Genomic DNA, 22,494 nt, shown 5'->3' with positions numbered 1-22,494 from the left:
CCATCAGGTCCGGGGGATTTATCCGCCTTAAGTCCCATTATTTTACCGAGTACCATCTCCTTAGTGATTTTACTCGTGTTTAGCTCCTCCCCTCCCATTGCCCCCTGTTTGTCCAGTGTTGGGATATTTTTTAGTGTCCTCTACTGTAAAGACTGATACAAAATATTTGTTCAGCGTCTTTGCCATCTCCATGTTCCCCACCACTAGTTTCCCGGTCTCATCCTCTAAGGGACCAACGTTCACTTTAGCCACCCTTTTTCTTTTTATATAGCTGTAGAAACTCTTGCTATCTGTTTTTATATTTTTTGCTAGTTTACTTTCATAATCTATCTTCCCTTTCTTAATTAATCTTTTAGTTATTGTTTGCTGGCTTTTAAGTGCTTCCCAATCTTCTATCCTCTAACTAGATTTGGCTACTTTATATGCCCTTGTTTTCAGTCGGATACTATCCTTTATTACTTTACTAAGCCACGGATGGCTGTCTTTTCTTTTACTCCCCTTTTTCCTCAGTGGAATATATTTATCTTGAAAGATGTGAAATATCTCCTTGAATGTAGACCACTGCTCTTGTACTGTCTTACACTTTAATCTGTTTTCCCTGTCCACTTTAGTCAATTCTACTCTCATACCTTCATAGTCTCCTTTATTTAAGCTCAGTACGCTGGTTTGAGATCCAACTCTCTCACCCTCAAACTGAATTTGGAATTCAACCATATTATGGTCACTCATTCCAAGGGGATCCTTTACTAGGACATTTTTTATTAATCCTGTCTCATTACACAGGACCAGATCTAAGATTGCCTGCTCCCTGGTTGGTTCAGTTACATACGGCTCAAGCAACCCGTCCCTAATACACTCTATGAACTCTTCCTCAAGGTTGCCATGCCCAATTTGATTAGTCCAGTCAATATGAAAGTTAAAATCCCCCATGATTATAGCTGTTCCCTTATTACAAGCCCCAACTATTTCCTGATTTATACTCCGACCAACAGAGTTGCAACTGTTAGGAGGCCTATAGACTACGCCCACTAGTGACTTTTTCCCCTTATTATTCTTTATCTCCACCCAAACTGTTTCACTATCCTGATCCTTTGACTCAATATCATTTCTGACTATTGCAGTGATTCCATCCTTGATTAACATAGCAACCCCATCTCCCTTTCCTTCCTGTCTGTCCTTCCTAATTGTCAAATACCCTTGTATGTTTAGTTCCCAGTCATGATCATCTTGCAGCCATGTTTCCGTAATGGCCACCAGATCATACCCATGTGTAGTTATTTGTACCATCAACTCGTCTATTTTGTTACGAATGCTGCGTGCATTCAGATAAAGAACTTTCAAATATGTTTTCTGACAATTTATTCCTGCTTTTACCCCTTTTACTACTTTACCTTTATCATTATACATTCTGTCCCTTCCTGACACGCTCTGGTTTTTAATTCCCCCACTGCTACCTTGCTCTATTGCCTTCTCCGCTGTCATTTTTATTTTTCACTCTCTTAATACCTCCCCTCCACTAATTAACAGTTGGTAGTAGAGAAAGAAGTTGGGTCATCTTTGCATTCGAGGATGATCCTGGAGTAATGAGCAGTTTTGGCAGTGGAGAGTAGGGCCTTATGGTACTTGATGTGGTCCAGCCTGATCTGGCGATGAATGGTTAAATCAATTGTGCTCCATATATGTTGAGGTCTGCACTCCTTGAACTTAAGGGAGCAAAGATGGGGGCCGTACCAGGGAAAACAGCCAGGGAGTGAGAGAATAAGGGTTTTACTGGGGTCAAGGACATCAAAGGTGAGAGAGTGATTTGGGGGGGGGGGGAGAAAAGAATATCGGCCGCGGTTCGGTTCGGGGGGAGAAAAGAATATCGGACGGGCCGCTGTATTGTTGGGTTCACTCTCCCGGTACCTCCTTCACACTGCCCAGCTCGGCCTGCAATCTCCTACCCAGGAGGGAACTCTGTGACCCTCTGCCCTGCTCAGCGTAAGTCGTGCGTCACTCTGGTCATGTCGTGCGCACGCGACTTACGCTGAACGAAAAAACTTTCGGTTTTTAGAGGTTTTTGGTTTTCGGAAGTTCGGATAAAGGATAGTCTACCTGTATTTGGATTTCCAGACGGCATTCGATAAGGTGCCACATAAAAGGTTACTGCACAAGATAAGAGCTCACGGGGTTGGGGGTAATATATTAGCATGGATAGAGGATTGGCTAACTAACAGAAAAGAGTGTCGGGATAAATGGGTCATTTTCTGGTTGGCAAACGGTAACTAGTGGGGTGCCACAGGGATCAGTGCTGGGGCCTCAACTATTTACAATCTATATTAATGACTTGGATGAAGGGATCGAGTGTAATGTAGCCAAATTTGCTGCTGATTCAAAGATATGTGGGAAAGCAAGTTGTGAAGAGGACACAAAGAATCTGCAAAGGGATATAGACAGGCTAAGTGAGTGGGCAAACATTTGGTAGATGGAGTATAATGTGGGACAGTGTGAGGTTATCCTCTTTGGTAGGAAAAATAAAAAAGCAAATTATTATTTAAATGGAGAGAGATTACAAAATGCTGCAGTACAGAGGGACCTGGGGGTCCTTGTGCATGAAACACAAAAAGTTAGCATGCAGGTACAGCAAGTAATCAGGAAGGCAAATGGAATGTTGGCCTTTATTGGAAGGGGGTTGGAGTATAAAAGCAGGGAAGTCCTGCTACAACTGTACAGGGTATTGGTGAGACTACACCTGGAGTACTGCGTACAGCTCTGATCTCCTGATTTAAGGAGGGATATAGTTGCATTGGAGACAGTTCAGGGAAGGTTCATGAGGTTGATTCCTGAGATGAAGAAAGGTTGGGCCTATACTCATTGGAGTTTAGAAGAATGAGAGGTGATCTTATTGAAACATATAAGATACTGAGGGGGCTCGACAAGGTAGATGCAGAGAAGATATTTCCCCTCATGGTGGAATCTAGAACTAGGGGGCATAGTTTCAGAATAAGGGGTCGCCCATTTAAAACTGAGATGAGGAGGAATTTCTTCTCTGAGGGTCTTAAATCTGTGGAATTCTCTGCCCCAGAGAGCTGCGGAGGCTGGGTCATTGAATATATTTAAGGTGGAAATAGACCGATTTTTGAACAATAAGGGAGTGAAGGGTTATGGGGAGCGGGCAGGGAAATGGAGCTGAGCCCAAGATCAGATCAGCCATGATCTCATTAAATGATGGAGCAGGCTCGAGGGGCCAAATGGCCTACTCCTGCTCCTATTTCTTATCTATGTTCTTATAAGCGAGTAATATGTACAGGACTATTGGGTTGGACTGAGTTACAAAGGTGTTATGTTATAGTTAGTGACTGTTGTAGTTAGCAGTGGTTCAGTGCTGTTGAATTCACTGGTATTGCAGTCTATAATCTACCAAAACTATCTATTCAGTATGTAGTTTATCATATGTCAAGATGGTGGGTAGTTTGTATGAAAGTCCTCAGATATTCCATATTTTGTGACAGAAAGGGGCTGTGAAACTGGAAAATTACACAGCTGCTGCACTGTTATTTATTAATGTTTTATATTACATACCTTTGTCTCAAGCACATTTCCCGATGCATCAGCCATTAGAGCCATTTTCTATACTTTCTCCAGTTTGTGAACTCACATGCATTATTAGCATTTCAAAGAATAATTTCCTGGGCAAGCAGACTTTGACCGAATTAATTTCTGAGGCAGTGGCACTAACAAAGTAATCTAGCCGTCTCTCACTGAAACTGTGATACATCTGGACAGTTTTGTGAATTGGGCACTCCCCTGATTCAGAGATAAAGGAACTCTTTTTCAACTACAATTCGGTGAAGCCAGCTTTTAGGATCGCATTTACCTTGTCTATCTAAACTCATTAAAAAATATATTGCAGAAATTGTCCCCATATGGCACAGGACACAAGCAGCATTGCAGGTTTAAACTGAGCTAATGAGGGCAAATAGAAGGAAAGACAGTCTGTGCAAATCTTCTTGTTCTTGTAATGCCTGAACAGTGAGCAAGGAGCAAAAACCTGCTCACTCAGGAGATGGTACATGCTATGGGGGCACAAAGGGAGGGAGTAAAATAATTTAAAAACAGGGAGGGAATCACAAAAATCTGAAAGGCCATAGGTGCAATCTCTTATGTGCTAATGTCAGCTAAGACAACAATCAAGGCCTCAAATTGACTTCAACATCTTTGGGATAGGAAAAATCAGCCAGAGATCCCACTCCTGATTTCTATCCAGTGACTCCTGCTGGAAAGCATCACAGTTGAGCCCAATTCAGTCTTGATCTGACCATAACAAGTTCAGATCAAGACTGAATTGGGCTCAGCTGTGATGGCTCAATTATTGAAAGGCCTGCTCCGCATCCAAGATTATAGATGAAGAATAGCCATTTGAGAGAGTCTCCATAGAGATGTTGGTGTACATGGAACCATGGGGTGAAATTTCTTATGGAGGTGTAATTGGGAAGTTACATCCAAAATTACGCTCATTTTGTCGATGTCTATCTACACCCAAATTTCCTGACAATCTCACTAACATATGTTGGAATGTTAAAAATGGGTGTAAACAAATGGAAATTAGCGCAAACAATTGGGGCCCGATAAAAGCGCTGAACGTGCACCATATATTTCTTTAAGTATGAATATTAACGTTTCAAGCCAGCTGTCATTCACGTACAACATGCAATTAGAAACATAGAAAAATAGGAGCAGGAGTAGGCCATTCGGCCCTTCAAACCTGCTCCGCCATTCGATCATGGCTGATCCTCTATCTCAATAATTGTGGAAGCTTTTCAATTTTTAATGTGACTTATACTGATGCCATAAAAATACATTTAAAGAAACAGAAAATACAGTGCAGATCTCAGTGAGGATTAAAAACTGCTCAAATAAACAATTTCTAAATTTGCGGATGACACCAAATTGGGGCGGATAGTCAATACTGAGGAGGACTGCAACAAATTACAGGAGGACATGAATAAACTTGCAGAATGGGCATATAATTGGCAAATGAAGTTCAACACAGATAAATGTGAGGTGTTACATTTTGGGTGGAAGAATAGGGAGGTCACTTATCATTTGGAGGGTGTGAGTCTAGGTGGGGTAGAAGAAAAAAGGGATTCAGGAGTACAAATACACAAATCACTAAAAGTTGCGACACAGGTTAGCAAGGCCATAAAAAAACAAACCAAGCACTAGGGTTTATTTCTAGAGGGATAGATTTGAAAAGTAGGGAAGTTATGCTAAACCTGTATCAAACCTTGGTTAGAGCACACGTAGAGTACGTACTGCGTACAGTTCTGGTCGCCATATTATAAAAAGGATATAGAGGCACTGGAGAGGTTGCATAGAAAATTTACAAGGATGATACCAGAAATGTGAGGGTATACATATCAGGATGAACAGGCTGGGTCTCTTTTCTCTTGAAAAAAAGGCTGAGGGGTGACCTAATAGAGGTCTTTAAAATTATGAAAAATTCTGATAGAGTGGTTAGAGAGAGAATGTTTCCACTTGTGGGGAAGAGTATAACTAGATGCCATCAATATAAGATAGTCACCAAGAAATCCAATAGGGAATTCAGAAGAAACTTCTTTACCCAGAGAGTGGTGAGAATGTGGAACTCACTACCACAGGGAGTAGTTGAAGCGAACAGTATGGATGCATTGAAGGGGAGGCTAGACAAGCATATGAGGGAAAAAGGAATAGAGGGTTATGCTGATAGATTTAGATGAGAAAAGATGGGAGGAGGCTCGTGTGGAGCATAAACGCCAGCATGGACTGGTTGGGCTGAATGGCCTGTTTCTGTGCCGTATATCCTATGTAATGTAATCCTATGTAATCACAATAAAACATCGTAAAAATGACTGTTACCTGCTGCGCTTAAAATTCTGGTCTTAATTTTACACCTGTTTTGAACCAGTGTAATTGCAAGAAATTTGTGTGTACGGCTCTTTAGCTTGGGGACGGAGCCATTCTAATGAGGCGAGATGCATTCGGGTGCAGGGATCAATAGACAGGTGTAAAAGAGCGAGGAATTTTGGGTGTAGCATAATTACGTGCGTAACACACTTGCATCCGAGTTTCCGCGATCTTTTATGTTGGGTATTTGCTTTACGCCCTGATTATACTTTTTTTGAGGGCACAAATACACAGGAAATTCCACCCCCGTATCTCAACACAGGAAAAGAGAGCAGGGTAGAAAAATGGGGCAGTTGGGGAGGGAAGAAGTGAAGAAAGGCTAAACAGTTCAACAAAGTTGTCATAAAACATGTTAAAAGAATGACCTTATTTTGACGTATAAAGAGCTTTATCCAAGGTATTCTGCAACTTTTGCTTCTTAGGACTTTCTCTGTATCTTCCTTTTTTTTCTGAAGGCATAAAGTTTTCTCTGGCCACTCTTTTTGATTCTTGGAACAACTTCTTTCCCTTATGCATTGCTTTTTTTCTCGATAATGTAATACAGTTTTGGATTCTTTCTTCATCTTCGGTTTCTGAAAGCTGGAAACACATTTTCAGAATGTAAATCGGTTTTTGTTCAGTTACACTAATTAATAATGAACTATTATTGTAACACTACAAATGATCTTTCATATATGCACTTGCAAAACACTTTATGATTGTTAGTCAATTTACACAGAAAAATTGGAAGTGAAAATTTGATAGAATACAAAATCCTGCAACTTGTGTAGTCTTATTTTTTTTAAATCTGTGTGGTTTGCACCCATCTCCAAATGTCAAAATAGGTGCATTACTAAACACAGAGTTTTCTACTGACTTCTCTGAAGTCGGCAGTAAGCTGTGTAAATATAAGTAAAGTGCCACTTGTGCTATCTGAAGCAATGTGCATCTCCAAAATATGGGGCTTTGACACACTCTTCATTCAGCAGCGTCAAATGCATTGCTGTCAGAAGTGGATTCAACATTTTTTTTGGCTGGTGGTGGACTGAACAGCTGAAGCACTCAGCTACATTTGTACAGGCCAAAACAATTTTTTGGGGTATTGTTAACCTCCTCCAGCCACTAGTGAAAGTAGCAGTCCCAAGTGAAAAAAGTTGTTTTTTCCAATTCAAATTAAATGTCTCTCTTGCACATACATTAATTACTCAAGAAGATTCTCCCCCTCCTAATTTTCTACTCTTCCTGAAGATGTTGACTTATGCTGGGGATACTGTTCTAAGAATGCTAGAAGCCCACCAGCACCTTGCCTAAGTGACCATTCATGCATGAATCAGCTAGTTGGTGTCAGCAGGCAATGCGACTGTGGGGAGTACGACCGCTATGCACAATTCCAACATCTGCACTTAATTTCCAGGAGGGGCCCTTGGATAGCAGTTAGGAGCTGGGATCCTGGCTGACTTTTTACTATCTTAGTCTGGTGTGCTAAGGCCAACTGTAGCACTCAGATTGACTTTCTCCTTGAGATCAACTAAATCAGCAAGGCCAGGAATGGAACTTGTGATGGTCTTGGTCACTCAGACACTACCTTTACAAACAGATCCATTAGGGAAAATATTGTGACCATTCATACTACCACCATGTAGCAAATAATGGACATATTTATAAAAAAAAACTTTCCAAGCCTGGTTTATATTAGCATGATCTCCCCTACAGTTACCTGATTACTATTAACTCTGGGTGATTCCTTACAAAATGCTGTGTTTAAGAAGCATACGTTAAGCATGTTATCATAAGAAATGCATTACAGTGTACATTATATAATTTGTTAATGACAAGCCAGCCACAAACAAAGACCCTGATAAATATACAATCAGTTTAAATATTGTTAAAAAAATTCCATTAATTTTCTGTTAGTGTACTTAGATGATGCATACATTCAAAAGAAACAAACAAAATCAAAAACATTATTTAATATAAATGATCTTTACCTTAATGGATGGAAGGCATTACATGTTTGCCCATTTTCCTTGAAATTCCAAGATTCCCCAAAACTCAATGAATCAGCAGTAATCAAACAGCTGTCTTCATGTGGAGACAGTGGCATTTTGTGGTGGACCATATGTAGATCCTGAGAAGTACTTGGAAGAGCGTTTAAACTTGCAGCCTGTGGAATGTGGAGCCTTGAACCAAAACATGTTGATTCTCCAATTGTAGGAGCTGCTGCCAATGTTACCTGTAATTTTCTTTGCGTCCCCGCGCCCCATTCAAAATCCTGCACAAATGCGCTTCTTTTAATTAAAAGCCGATCCCAGGCGCGCGGCGCAACTGCTTTGGCAGCCATTACAGAATGTAAACTTGAACAGTTAACAGGAGGTGCTGCAGGCCCTGCAAACAATGGACTTCCAATAGCAGGACCTACAGAAGAATCAGAACCAAAAGCTACCAAATCTTTAACAGCGGGAGCTTCATCTTTTAAATGAGGTGAGCCTGAACATCTAGCGTAAGCCATTGTAACCCCTGGACTTCCAAAAGCAGGAGATGCAGCCACTGAAGAACCTGAACTAAAAAGTGATTTATTTCTAACAGCAGGAGCTGCAGTCATTGGAAACTCTGAATGAAAATGTACTGAACTTCCAGGGGTAGGAACTGCAGGCATTCGAAACTCTGAACCTTTTAAAGGTACTGAACTTCCAGGGGTGGGAAGTGCAGTTGCTGGAAACTCTGAATCAAAAAGTAATTGATTTCTAATAGCAGGAGCACCAGTTGCTGAAAACTCTGAACCAGAAGCTACTGAACTTTCAGGGATGGGAGCTGCAAATGGTGGAAACTCTGAACCAAAAAATGATTTATTTCTAAAAGGAATACCAGTCGCTGAAAACCCTGAACCAGAAGCTACTGAACTTCCAGGGATGGGAGCTCCATTTATTTTAAACAAATCCAGAATAGGTGGCACCTCTAAAGAAGCTGCATCAAAATCTAGTGAACATTGATCAAGAGTATCTTCAACCAATGAAACATCTGAATCTCCATCTGTGCTTGAATATTTTAAATGCGGAACAGTAGTTTCTTCTTCAGTGGCTGCTTTCATTGAAGGTTTAAAAGAAACTTCACGAGACATTTCAGAAGAAGTAGATAATGTATCCATGCTCAAGGAACAGAAAGTGTAATTTTTTGTTTCACTATAGTCATCTTCTTCATAGTCTCCATCATTTTCTTTTGAAAATAATTTCTTGGGAACTTTCCATTCACCCAACAGTTCCTGTAAATTAAACATAAGGCAGACAAATTGCTGTAATTGTCATTAACCAAGATTAGAAAGTAGTAGTGGTGTAGCACATTAAGGAACCAACTGTTGTGTCTGTACCTGTGCCGTTATACCTAAACACAATTAGTGCTCAGAACCCCGAGATTGCAAACATGCTGCTTCTTTATTCAAAAGGAAAGTTCTGGAGAAAAGTACAGAACAAAAGAGAACAAACCCAACCATTCATCTGCTGTGACAGCGCCACCGCAGGTGGGAGGAGAACACAATACATAACACCAACATGCTGGGCCACAGAGTGGCAGAACATGGGTGTGTTCTTGATTCCTCACACTACATGGTCAGCCCAAGAAACGTCCTGCTCCTGTTGACCCACAAGTAAACGTAAAAAGATTTTAAAAAATGGAATTTACCTGGGCCTCTTCTGGCCCCGATCCGGCTTGCTACCAACATTTAAATATTAACGAGGTCCCCACCTGGCTGCGGTGGGCAGCCTTGACGCTCCCGAAAACCCAGGAATTAAAATACTTGCATTTATATCGTGGCTTTCATGACCTCAGGACGTCCCAAAGTGTGGCAGGGAGAGAAGGAGGGCAGAGCTGTGAAAGCTACAGAGATGCAGCAGGTAGTTTCTGCCTGCCATTTTAACACCCCTGTCCACACTGTTCCAGCCGGGTGGGCAGGGTTAAAATCAGAATTTAACAGTTTTGGCTCACCCATGAAAAATGGCTGCACTGACAATGGCATGGTCAGCAGTGCACCCATGAAACTGTCAGTCACAACTTTCAGAAAAAGGAAAAAGCAGAGAAAATTGGAAGTAAAAAGGGGGAGCAAGACTTTACATATTTTTGTATTGAAATAATTAGGTGTTAATAACCTGTAGGAAGTTTTATTTATTTTAAAATTCTAAAGTAGCACCATCTACAAAAAAACCTGTCAAATGTAAATCTAGGACAAAATTCTATTCTGTTTCCATTTGCTGCAATGTTGTGCTTGTGAAATGCCAATAACGTTATATACATTGGTGAATCTCAGGTTATGCAATAAACACAGGAGCAGATGCTGGGTGATTTAATGCGGTTCCCAAACACAATCAACCTGTTTATAAGAACATAAGAAATAGGAGCAGGAATAGGCCACTTGGCACCTCGAGCCTGCTCCGCTATTCAATATCATGGCTGATCTTGGGCTCAAAGCCACTTCCCTGCCCGCTCCCCATAACCCTTCATTCCCTATCTTGAAAAAATCTGTCTATATTTAATGACCCAGTCTCCACAGCTCTCTGCGGCAGAGAATTCCACAGATTTACCACCCTCAGAGAAGAAATTCCTCCTCATCTCAGTTTATAGTAAGCCAGCATGCTTGCTGCGCTCTCCATGCCACACAATGCTTCGCATCGTAGAGCTTTGACACTGCATCCATTTACTTTTTTTTAAACTTCAAATTCCTTGAACGCAATAGCATTTTTTTCCCCTTATAAACTGAAATAGAATTTCACATTTCACAGGATTTAACTGAAAAATACTGCAAAAAATGCTATCAATACTGTAGTGTATGTGCCTTTAAGAGCCCCCTGTGTACTGTAATGCCGGTAATGGCCACTCGGGCTATATAAGCCTGTATATTGTGTTGTATCAGTTAGTTCCCCTCCAGACTTTGTTCAGTAAACACCTGTGAAACCAACTCCTGTCTTCAGTGTCTCTATTAACACACGGATACAACAGTGGCGACGAATTAGAAATGGACTTACCTGCAATTCAGCAGCACCTCAAGGACATCGATTCCTCTGGCGTCCAAAGTCGAAGAAAAGCAAGAAAAAGAAAAAGCTGTGGTTTCACCAGCTAGCCGAGCTGGTGGCAGGTACTGCAATAATCCTTCCTGGGCGTCGGGCTGGGGCTCCAGCAGCTAGGCCAAGCCGCGAAGGCGGAGACAAGCAGTAACAGACGGGGAGGGAGCACTCGGGAGACGGCCGGCGCTGCAAGCAGGTCGGCGTTCAGACCTAGCAGAGATAGTCCGGCGGGAATGAGTCTCCACCTGTAAATAAATAAATAAAAAGGGAAACCCGCGGAAAACAGCGTTATCATCGGCAGCAGCGGCGGGGAAGCGCCATATCTTTTTTGCAGAAAAGAAAGAAAAGTGCAGGAAGCGCCATTTTTTTTCCAGGATGCCTAAGTCTGGCAATATTGATGCTTTTGATAACGATATAGAGGATTGGACCACATATGTGGAAAGAGTGGAGGTATATTGCACCGCAAATGGAATAGAAAATGAAAAAAATGCGTCAGTACTTCTAAATCTAATGGGCGCAAAGACATACGGGCTGTTACGAAACTTAATCACTCCAGCCAAACCAAAGGACAAGAATTTTAAAGAAATTGTTGATACCCTACAGGAGCACTTAAACCCAACACCGCTGCTGATAGCGGAACAATTCAAATTCTTCAAGAGGAATCAACACAAGAATGAAAGTAACGCTGATTACCTCACCGAATTAAGAAAGCTATCAAAGCACTGCCAATTCGGGGCAGGACTAGCAGATTATCTTCGAGACAAATTCGTCTGCGGTCTCCTAAGTGAAGGAACACAGAAAAGGCTGCTTTCTGAGAAAGATTTAACACTGGACAAGGCTTTCAGTATGGCTGTATCATACGAAGCAGCCGCAAGAGGAGCTGCAGAGATACAACAAAAGACACAGGACTTCAGCACCCATGAAATGACACAGGGTTTCGAAAGATGTTATCGCTGCGGCAGATCCACCCATGACCAGAGGGACTGCTGGTTCAAGGACAAAGCATGCAGGCAATGCGGAAAGATTGAACACATTGCACGGGTATGCCGATCTGGAAAAAAATAAATCCACGGACAGGAAAAGAAAAATCAATAAAGAAAGGTACAAATGATGACGGACAGTAGCTCCGAAGACCAGAAGAGCGATAGCGACTCCGAAAACAAGAGACTAAGCTGTCTCAAATTACATAATGTAATTGCCAAAGAAGATTACCAGACCATTTGGGTTACCCTCACGATAGCAGGGTCCCCAGTTAAAATGGAGCTAGATACAGGATCAGCTCTGACCGTCATAAATCGACGGGATTACGAGCGGCTATTTCCGCATATACCTTTAAAAGACACATCCATTATCTTGAAAACATGTACGGGGCAGAAAGTATACCCCAAAGGAAAAATAAGGGTGCCTGTTGTATACAACGGCAAGGAAATACAAAAGTTGTATTTATACGTTCTACAAGATGGTGGTCCACCGCTGTTGGGACGTGAATGGATCAGGAAAATACGTTTAGACTGGCACTCCATTCAGGCACTGACGGTGACCAGTAAGGAAAAAAACGATGATGACGTCATACCTGAACAATTAAAAGACATCTTGGACAACGCCAAAGAAGTGTTTCAAGAGAAACTAGGAACCTTGAAAGGCATCACCGCCTCAATAAAAGTGGAAGATGCGGCAATTCCCAAGTTTTTTAAGGCAAGACCGGTGCCATACGCAATTCGTCCAGCAGTCGAGGCAGAGCTGGAGAATTTGGAAAAGGCAGGCGTATTATCCAAAATAGATTGGAGCGAGTGGGCAACACCCATCGTTCCAGTCATGAAGAAAACGTTGAATAATGATACATCTGAAGAACAGAGAAAAATTTGCATCTGTGGAGACTTCAAGGTGACTGTAAACCCGGTCCTTCACATGGTACAGTATCTTCTTCCGAGAATAGAAGATATTTTCGCCTCACTATCCGGAGGGAAACGTTTCACCAAAATTGACTTGGCACAGGCATATCTACAGATGGAGGTTGAAGAGGCCTCTAAAAAGTATCTCACGATAAATACACACAAAGGCCTGTACCAGTACAATCGACTGGTTTTCGGAGTAGCATCCACTCCAGCTATCTGGTAAAGAGCTATGGAGCAAGTCCTCCAAGGGATTCCGGGGACTCAGTGCTACCTAGACGACATCCTTGTAACAGGAGAAAACGACAACGAACACCTTGCCAATTTGGAGCAGGTGCTCACTAGGCTGAGAGAACGGGGCCTACGAGCAAATCGCCCCAAGTGCGAATTTTTCCAGAATCAAATATCATATTGTGGCCACATAATTAATAAGGAAGGGTTGCATAAGTCACCTGAAAAAATTGAAGCAGTCATAAAAGCCCCAGCACCTGAAAATGTTTCACAATTAAGGTCGTTCCTGGGATTAATAAATTACTATCATAAATTTTTACCGAACTTATCAACTCTTCTGCACCCTCTTAATGAACTGCTACAAACAGGAGTAATTTGGAAATGGAGCGAAGACTGTAAACGTGCCTTCCATAAATGCAAAGACTTAATCACGTCCAAAGAAGTTTTGGCTCATTACAACCCATCACTGCCAATCAGACTGGCATGCGATGCATCCCCTTACGGCATAGGAGCAGTATTATCGCATAAATTCCCTGATGGCTCGGAACGGCCGATAGCTTTTGCGTCACGCTCATTGAACTCAGCTGAGCGTAACTATGCCCAAATCGACAGGGAAGCACTCAGCCTGGTATGGGGAGTGAAGAAATTCAACCATTACCTACACGGACAAAAATTTACCTTGTTGACTGACCATCAACCCCTCATCTCCATATTCAACCCTAAAAAGGGTGTTCCCATTATGACAGCGCAAAGGCTACAGAGGTGGTCCCTTTTTCTAGGGGCACACCAATATAACATAGAATACAAAGGATCAAAACAGCATGGGAATGCTGACGGTTTATCGCGCCTACCGTTGCCAACGGTAGAAGAAGCACCTACCGTAGACCCAGTGGAGATTTTCCACTCTACCATAGTCGAATGTCTACCAGTAACAAATTCTGCCATTGAAAGGGAAACGAGAAATGACCCGACTCTCTCACGAGTCTACGATTTAACAGTGAAGGGATGGCCAGCACATGGCGAACCACTGTTGCCAGCATTCTCGCAAAGAGGAGAACAGCTGTCAGTGTGACGAGGAACCTTGATGTGTGGATTCAGAGTGGTGATTCCACCCAAACTCCAGGATAAAGTTCTAAAGGAGCTTCACGAGGGGCATCTGGGTGGAGTGAAAATGAAGAACCTAGCCAGGGCGTTTGTATGGTGGCCAGGTATCGATGGAGACATCGAAGAAATGACCAAGAGCTGCCTAGGATGCCAGAAGGTCCAAAACGCTCCACCACAAGCCCCTCTACATCCATGGGAGTGGCCCTCATCTCCATGGCAAAGGGTACACATCGACTTTGCTGGTCCATTTATGGACTCAATGTTCTTAATCGCGGTTGATGCACACTCCAAGTGGCCGGAGGTAATAAAGATGTCCTCCACCACCACGGAAAAAACCATCACAGTATTAAGGACCATATTTGCCAGGAATGGGCTGCCTGAACAGATCTGTTCTGATAATGGACCGCAATTTGTGTCCGAAGAATTCAGGAAGTTCTTAAAAAACAATGGGGTTAAGCACTACACGTCCGCCCCATACCATCCCGCCACCAATGGATTGGCTGAAAGGTTTGTCCAGACCTTCAAGAAGGCCATAAAGGCCATGGGTAATGAAGACATAAAACTTCAGCATAAGGTGGATAACTTCTTGTTTGCATACAGGAATGCAACACATATGGTTACAAACCAAACTCCCGCCATGATGTTCTTCAATAGAAGCCTAAGATGCCGGCTGGATTTGATCAAGCCAAACATCAGAAGGGACGTGGAGAACCGGCAATTTCAAGGCATGAATGAAAGGCCAACTAGAACCTTCCAGATAGGTCAACAAGTTTTGGCCCGGGACTACCGTACCGAGAAATGGCAGCCTGGAACTATCTGCACACGGCTAGGACCGCTGATGTATACCGTGGACATCGGAGAAAGCATAATAAGGCGCCATGCTGACCAAATCATAGAGTCATCCGAAAAGGGACAACCTACACCACAACTCTATACGCCTAATGATGAAGTAGAGATACCCATAGTATCTACCTCCGATCCGGTGATACTGGAACCCGATGAACCCGACACTGGCATTCAAGCCGAATCAGCCTTGCCAAAAGAACCTACTACACCACCAGAAACTACTACACCACCGAGGCGTTATCCGGACTGAGTCAGGAAGCCTCCAGAGAGACTGACTTTTAATTGATTAACTGCAGCAATGTGTAGATTATTTTTCTTGTAACATGTAATTAATGATTACTTAAAATATTATGTACTGGTTGGCTAAAAGGGGAGGAATTGTAGTGTATGCGCCTTTAAGAGCCCCCTGTGTACTGTAATGCCAGTAATGGCCACTCAGGCTATATAAGCCTGTATATTGTAATCAGTTAGTTGCCCTCCAGACTTTTCAGTAAACACCTGTGAAACCAACTCCTGTCTTCAGTGTCTCTATTAACACACGGATACAACAAATACATAAGTCAGATGGTACAAAACTATTGAATTTCGGAAGACAGGCATGGCAGGCTATGAACCCGCTGCGTCGGTTGAGTGCTGACCCCACTGCAACTTCTGGGTCATCCTGTTACTGTGCTACTCAGGAACCAACAGATGATACCTGCACTTTTTACACTCACTCTCTGCGACGCTCCCACTTTGAATCCCCGATGTTTAAACTCTTCTTCCCAGCCCATATATGACAGAATATCCACACTTTCTTTTGCTGCAAGTTCCTGAATAGATGGGCCCAGCAGTAAGCCCTCTTCTTGCTCAACCTAAGTAAAGAAAACAAGACAGGGTTGACATCAAGTTTTAAATTGTTATTGTAAAACAAATTAATTCTGGGCATTTGTTTTAATTAACGGGTGTTACTCTGTTGTCAAGTACAAAATGAACTCTAGAATCCCAGAGTATTAACCAAGGTCGGAGGCAGGGAGGAAAACCAATTCCGTAGTTCAGACTAGCACAGCTCTTGCAGTGGTAGAATGAAACACTGTGTATGTAACTTATTTACAAAAAAAACTCAGCATTTAGATTGTGACTTCTTGTTTTCCTTTTAGAAGCTAGATAGAAAGATTTCTATTGTAAACAGATATACTTGATATATTGATATTATATGGTTGTTCACCTTCTGTAAAATAAATTAGCTTAATAGTTTAACATTTTTAAAGGGGGTGCAGGAGCAGAGAGACCTGGGGGTTCACACACATAAATCTTTGAAGGTGGCAGGACAAGTTGATAAAGCTGTTAAAAAGCATACAGGATTATAAATAGAGGCATAGAGTACAAATGCCAGGAAGTTATGCTAAACCTTTATAAATCACTTTAGGCCTCAGCTGAAGTACTGTTAGGAAGGCTGTCAAGGCCTTTGAGAGGCTGCAGAGGAGATTTACCAGAATGGTACCAGGGATGAGGGACTTCAGTTATGTGGAGAGACTGGAGAAGCTGGGATTGTTCTCCTTAGAGCAGAGACGGTTAAGGGGAGATTTAATACAGGTGTTCAAAATTATGAAAGGTTTTGATAGAGTAAAGAAGGAGAAACTGTTTTCATTGGCAGGAGGGTCAATAACCAGAGGACACAGATTTAAGTTAATTGGCAATAGAACCAGAGGGGAGATGAGAATTTTGCTTACGCAGTGAATTGTTATGATCTAGAATGCACAGCCTGAAAGGGTGGTGGAAGAAGATTAACTAACTTTCAAAAGGAAATTGGATATATACTTGAAAAGGAGGAATTTGCTAAGCTATGGGGAAAGAGCAGGCGAGTGGAACTAATTGGATGACTCTTTCAAAGAGCCGGTACAGGCACGATAGGCTGAATGACCTCTTTCAGTGCTGCATAATTCTATGAACATAAAAAAAATCTAATATTATGCTCTACTGTTAATCAAAGAAGGAAGAGAGATCCTATGTAGGTGTAGGATAATTCCAGGAGATTAAATAATTAACATTAACGTTCATGTTATGGAAAGCTTACCTACATATGAAAACTGGAAGATATTCTTGAAGGCATAGAGGGTTGGGACTGGTGTATGATAATGACCTAGAGTAAGAAAGGTAGAAAAACCCCCAAAACGGTAGTCTGAAAAATGATGCTCCAACAATGTATTGCTCCCTTAGCTCTGCACTGGGATATTGGATTAGTATTCATAAATTCCCCTCTCCCACCCTCAGGTAAGACTGAAATCGAAAGTCCTTTGGCCCAGAGGTGAGAGCAGAGATAAGAGAGAGCAGGACACTATGGTTTCCACACTCAGCTTTAAAAAGAAAAGTCTGAAAGTTTTAGGTTAATCTTTGTGTGTCCATGTTACCTTATTGTAAATTTATACTTACCCTTTCTTCAATAGCTACAAAACTAGTAAACTGAGTCACAATTGAATATTCTTTGCTGAGTTCAATGATATAGGATTTCACAGTGGACTTCTTCATCTAGAAGGGAAATATATCAGGGTTACAGTCATCATTGCAAAGCCATCTGCCTGCAGGTGCAAGGCAACAGTATTAGCTGGTTGAAGGAACATTAGATTTTAAAATCTATTTCTGAAATCAAAATGTTAATACCTTCAGTAATAAAACTGCTATAGGAAATTGCAATAGGAATTATGAATCTTTGAATCTTATTTACTTCCAAATTCCTAATACTGTATCTTAAACCTTTCTTAACACGCTGTTTAATGGACTTTTGGTGGCATGTCATCATTGTGATTCTCCAATTAAGAAAACAAGTTGATTTCATCTGTGGATACCTCCAATAATGTTGTACAGATTAACTGAGTGATGCTCATTTACATAAGTGACAAGCAGCCCATAATCATACATAATTATTTGGCTGCATTGCCATTCTCGCCACTTTTGCCCATTGACTCCTGATCATTGTGCTGCTATTGTCAGTCAGCAGGGAGGACAGGAGAGTCTCTGGCCACTATTTTGTCAGCGGTGTCGGGATGGGTGTGGCACAGCTGGTTTCCGGCTTCCAGCTGCCTCCGCTCCACAGACGTGATTTTTCCCTTGATTTGACCTTGTTAAGCCCACCCCGTGGGCTTGCCGGCCAATTAACAGGAAGCAGGTCTGATGACTCAGTGTTTGACAGCTTTGAGGTGCTGAAAACACTGACAATCACAGCACAAAGGTGAACTCTTGCACCCAGGCTCTCCAATGACTCCCTCCATAGGCTGGAATTTGATGGCAGCTGCAGGTGGGGTGACAGAAGCGATGTCACTGGTGTGAGAGGTTCTCCCAATGAGGTGGCACTGGACATATAGTTGGATTTAAAAACTTGTAAGCTAAAGAAATCTGTAAATGTTTTAAAAATGCAGTAACCAACATTTTCTTTGCTCTGAAACGCACCATGTGCAACATTGGATCGTTCACACCACTTCTGCAGCTGTCATCTTTTCACAAACATTACACCAGACTCACAACACGCCACACTTACCTGGCGTGTCCAGACATCGGGAAGCCCGACCCAGAAGTGGGAAAATCCAAAAACAGGCTGAAAACTGCTGGCAAGTACCTGTTAATAGGCAGGTAATTGCCTTTAATCCGCTTCCTGCCGCTAGGTGTCGGGTCCATTCGCAAATCAGGGACCCAACACTTGGGAAAGCTGTTTGGAAGCGGGTTGGTGGTGGATTCGGAACCCGCCATTAATCAAATTGAATTTAACCTCTGACCCGCCTCCAAACCCGCCCTCTGAGCACCGGCAAAATCGCAATGTATGGACTTCTTCAAAGTCACTGCCAAATGCTACTCCACAATTGGATCAGACTCGCATCTCTTCCTAGATGCACATCAACCAGATTTGTTCAGTATACAATTCTTCCACCCATTCAAGAAGCCTCAGTTACCAACATTGTCAGCTGTGGAGAACGCAGCAACCAATTCTGAAACCCCATTTCTGGACCCAGCTAATTTAGCCTCTGAACTGACCCTTATCCCTATTATATTAGAATCTGGGTTCATGTCGAGTGCTCCTGTAATGTTTTTAGGTTTTCACACTAGATAGACTACTTGGGTTGACTGCTAATGACTTCCGCAAGTGGCCCTGCACCCCTATTAGCCAGAGTGTGTCTTTATCTGTCCAATGTCTACAATTCTCGTTGAAATGTCACACACAAAGACCTTTTCCTGTGCTGCTTCTCAAATAAAATTGATCCTTGAAATACGGTTGCTCACTTCTTCCATGGCAAAATGCTACCACAGAGCCAGTCTCCTTGCTGGCTTCAGATCGACTCCCAAGCAGCCACCAATAAGCTTAAATTTGGAGGCTCTTGGACACCGAACAGTCCGTCAAAGGGACTGCATAGAATCATTGCCCCTGCCCTATCATAGACTGGACTGACATCTTCACCCCAGGCACAGCTGTGGTAGCATTTTGTCATATTCTCACTTTAAAGTATATATCCAATTCCCTTTTGAAAGTTACTGAGAATCTGCTTCCACCACCCTTTCAGGTGGTGCATTTCAAATCATAACTCGCTGTGTAAAGAAAAAACACCACAGAATGTCAATCACCTAGGATGTTTGGAACTGAATGGCTGATTAGGGACCAAAAAGGAGACCTACGCATGGAGGCAGAAGGCACAGCTGATGTAATAAATGAATATTTTGCATCTGTATTTACCAAGGAAGAAGATGCTGCCAAAGTCATAGTGAAAGAAGAGGCAGTTGAGATACTGGATGGGATAAAAATTGATAAAGAGGAGTTATTAGAAAGGCTGGCTGTACTTATAAAGCTAATAAATCACTAGGACCGGATGGGATGCATCCTTGGATGCTGAAGTAGGTAAGGGTGGAAATTGCGGGGCTACTGGCCATAATCTTCCAATCCTCCTTAGATACTACGGGGGTGGTGCCAGAGGACTGGAAAACTGCAAATGTTACACCCTTGTTCAAAAAAGGGTGTAAGGATAAACCCAGCAACTACAGACCAGTCAGTTTAACCTCGGTAGTGGGGAAGCTTTTAGAAACGATAATCTGGGACAAAATTATCAGTCACTTGGACAAGTGTGGATTAATTAAGGAAAGCCAGCATGGATTTGTCAAAGGAAAATTGTGTTTAACTAGCTTGATTGAGTTTTTTGATGAGGTAACAGAGAGGGTTGATGAGAGCAATGTGGTTGATGTGGTGTACATGGACTTCCAAAAGGCGTTTGATAAAGTGCCACATAACAGGCTTGCCAGCAAAGTTGAAGCCCATGGAATAAAAGGGACAGTGGCAGCCGGGATACAAAATTGGCTAAGTGACAGGAAACAGAGAGTAGTGATGAGCGGTTGTTATTCGGACTGGAGGAAGGTACAGAGTGGTGTTCCCCAGGGGTCGGTACTAGGACCACTGCTTTTCTTGAGATATATTAATGACTTGGGCTTGGGTGTATGGGGCACAATTTCAAAATTTACAGATGATACAAAAGTTGGCAGTATAGTGAACAGTGAGGAGTAGAGTGATGGACTTCCAGAGGACATAGACAGGCTAGTGGAATGGGCGGACACGTGGCAGATGAAATTTAACGCAGAAAAGTGCAAAGTGATACATTTTGGTAGGAAGAACGAGGAGAGGCAATATAAACTAAAGGGTACAATTCTAAAGGGGGTGCATGAACAGCGAGACCTGGGGGTATATGTGCACAAATTGTTGAAGGTGGCAGGGCAGGTGGAGAAAGCTCTTAAAAAAGCATTCGGGATCCTGGGCTTCATTAATAGAGGCATAGAGTACAACAGCAAGGAAGTTATGATGAACCTGTATAAAACACTGGTTCGGCCTCAACTGGAGTATTGTGTCCAATTCTGGGCACCGTACTTTAGAAAGGCTGTGAAGGCCTTAGAGAGGTGCAGAAAAGATTTACAAGAATGGTTCCAGGGATGAGGGACTTCAGTTACCTGGATAGACTGGAGAAGCTGGGATTGTCCTCCTTAGAGCAGAGAAGGTTGAGAGGAGATTTGATAGAGGTGTTCAAAAATCATGAGGGGTCTAGACAGAGTAGATAGAGAGAAACTGTTCCCATTGACAGAAGGGTCGAGAACCAGAGGACACAGGTTTAAGGTGATTGGCAGACGAACCAAAGGCGACATGAGGAAAAACGTTTTACGCAGTGAGTGGTTATGATCTGGAATGCACTGCCTGAAAGGGTGGTGGAGCTAGATGCAATCATGGCTAACAAAAGGGAATTGGATAAGTACCAGAAGGAAAAAAATTTGCAGGGCTACGGGGAAAGGGTGGGGGAGTGGGACTAGCTGAAGTGTTCTTGCAGAAGGCCGGCACAGGCTCGACGGGCCGAATGACCACCTTCTGTGCTGTAACCAGTCTATGATTCTATGACTTGATTCATTGATCTGTGCCAAATACTGTACTTTGAATTATCTCCTAGAGGGGATCCCATCCAGATATAATGCAAACCATCACATCATGCATACCGAGTCTCTACCTTGTTCTGAGGTGTGCATGTTAGCTAGGCTGTAACTTAATACTTTCCAGCTTAGAACAATCTCAGTACCTAACTAAAATCTGGCATGTAATGTGGCGAACAAAAAAGGATACAATAAATAATCTTATACAAAGACAAAAAAGCTTTACTTTTGTCACAGCTCTTTAGGGTTATGATCTACACTTCCACAAACTAGCTAAGGAGAAAAGACACAGAAAGGGGAACTTTAATGGCTACCATATAGGGTCTTGATGACTATAGGAATTATGGGACATCGGCTTTCTGGTTTTATTGGTAAAACACATGGCTTTGGTTCTAATCAACCAGCAGCATGAAATCCTATGGGTTCTTGAAAATAATTGAGGCGTTTCAAGCTCTTCAGCGCCTTCTTCATTCTCTCCCTGATTTTATTATATACTGAAATGTAACAGTCTCAAATAAATCCAGTGATGCAACTAATATTTAAGTGACTGGCAAAAAACAGAGTTCTCTGTGCTGGCAATGAACAGTTCATGTAAAATAGTTCAATTAATACTGTACTGTATATAAGTATCCTGAAAGCCTGTCACAGAAATGCTGTACACACCTCATGTTCACTTTCATCTGTGTGCAGACTTCCATTTTCATAATCTCCAATAAGAGCTCTTGCTGTCAAGCGGTGAAGTAGCTGCACATGGAAGATGTTTAGGAACATGGTGATATCTATTACTTATACAGGATATTAATTTTTCATTTTTTTGTCTGAGCAGAAATGTTAATGTAGAATAAAAGAATCCATTATTGTAGGTAAGAAACACTCAAAGAAAGTAGGTTCTTAGTGATAATTGGTGAACATGAAATTAGCCCAACTAATACAGTGACTGAAAGACATTTCAAATGGTTTATTGTTGGCATAAAGTTTGGAAAATCTAGACCAGAATACTTAGTGATTATGTTGCATACATTGGCTCTAGTAGCACTAATTTG

At 42.2% G+C, this 22,494-nt stretch overlaps 1 protein-coding gene across 4 annotated transcripts in view; it reads right to left on the bottom strand.

Moving 5' to 3' along the window:
* parp4 (poly (ADP-ribose) polymerase family, member 4) overlaps window positions 1–22,494 on the bottom strand; it is a 201,007-nt gene that overhangs the window by 16,720 nt on the left and 161,793 nt on the right. For all 4 annotated transcript variants that reach the window (XM_085999130.1, XM_085999129.1, XM_085999131.1 and 1 more), the window contains 5 exons: window positions 22,115–22,195; window positions 17,441–17,536; window positions 15,745–15,882; window positions 7,893–9,163; window positions 6,291–6,504 (listed from right to left, as the gene is read on the bottom strand). In XM_085999130.1, coding sequence (XP_085855256.1) covers window positions 6,291–6,504; window positions 7,893–9,163; window positions 15,745–15,882; window positions 17,441–17,536; window positions 22,115–22,195 — 1,800 coding nt within the window. The remainder of the gene's footprint in view (window positions 1–6,290; window positions 6,505–7,892; window positions 9,164–15,744; window positions 15,883–17,440; window positions 17,537–22,114; window positions 22,196–22,494) is intronic.

Source organism: Somniosus microcephalus, chromosome 10 (genome assembly GCF_052327205.1).
Source record: "Somniosus microcephalus isolate GS21.2 chromosome 10, FLI_Smic_1.0, whole genome shotgun sequence".
NCBI classification, from domain to species: Eukaryota; Metazoa; Chordata; class Chondrichthyes; order Squaliformes; family Somniosidae; genus Somniosus; species Somniosus microcephalus.
The sequence above is the reverse complement of the archived record's forward strand: the minus strand, read 5'-3'. Positions and strand labels throughout refer to the sequence as shown.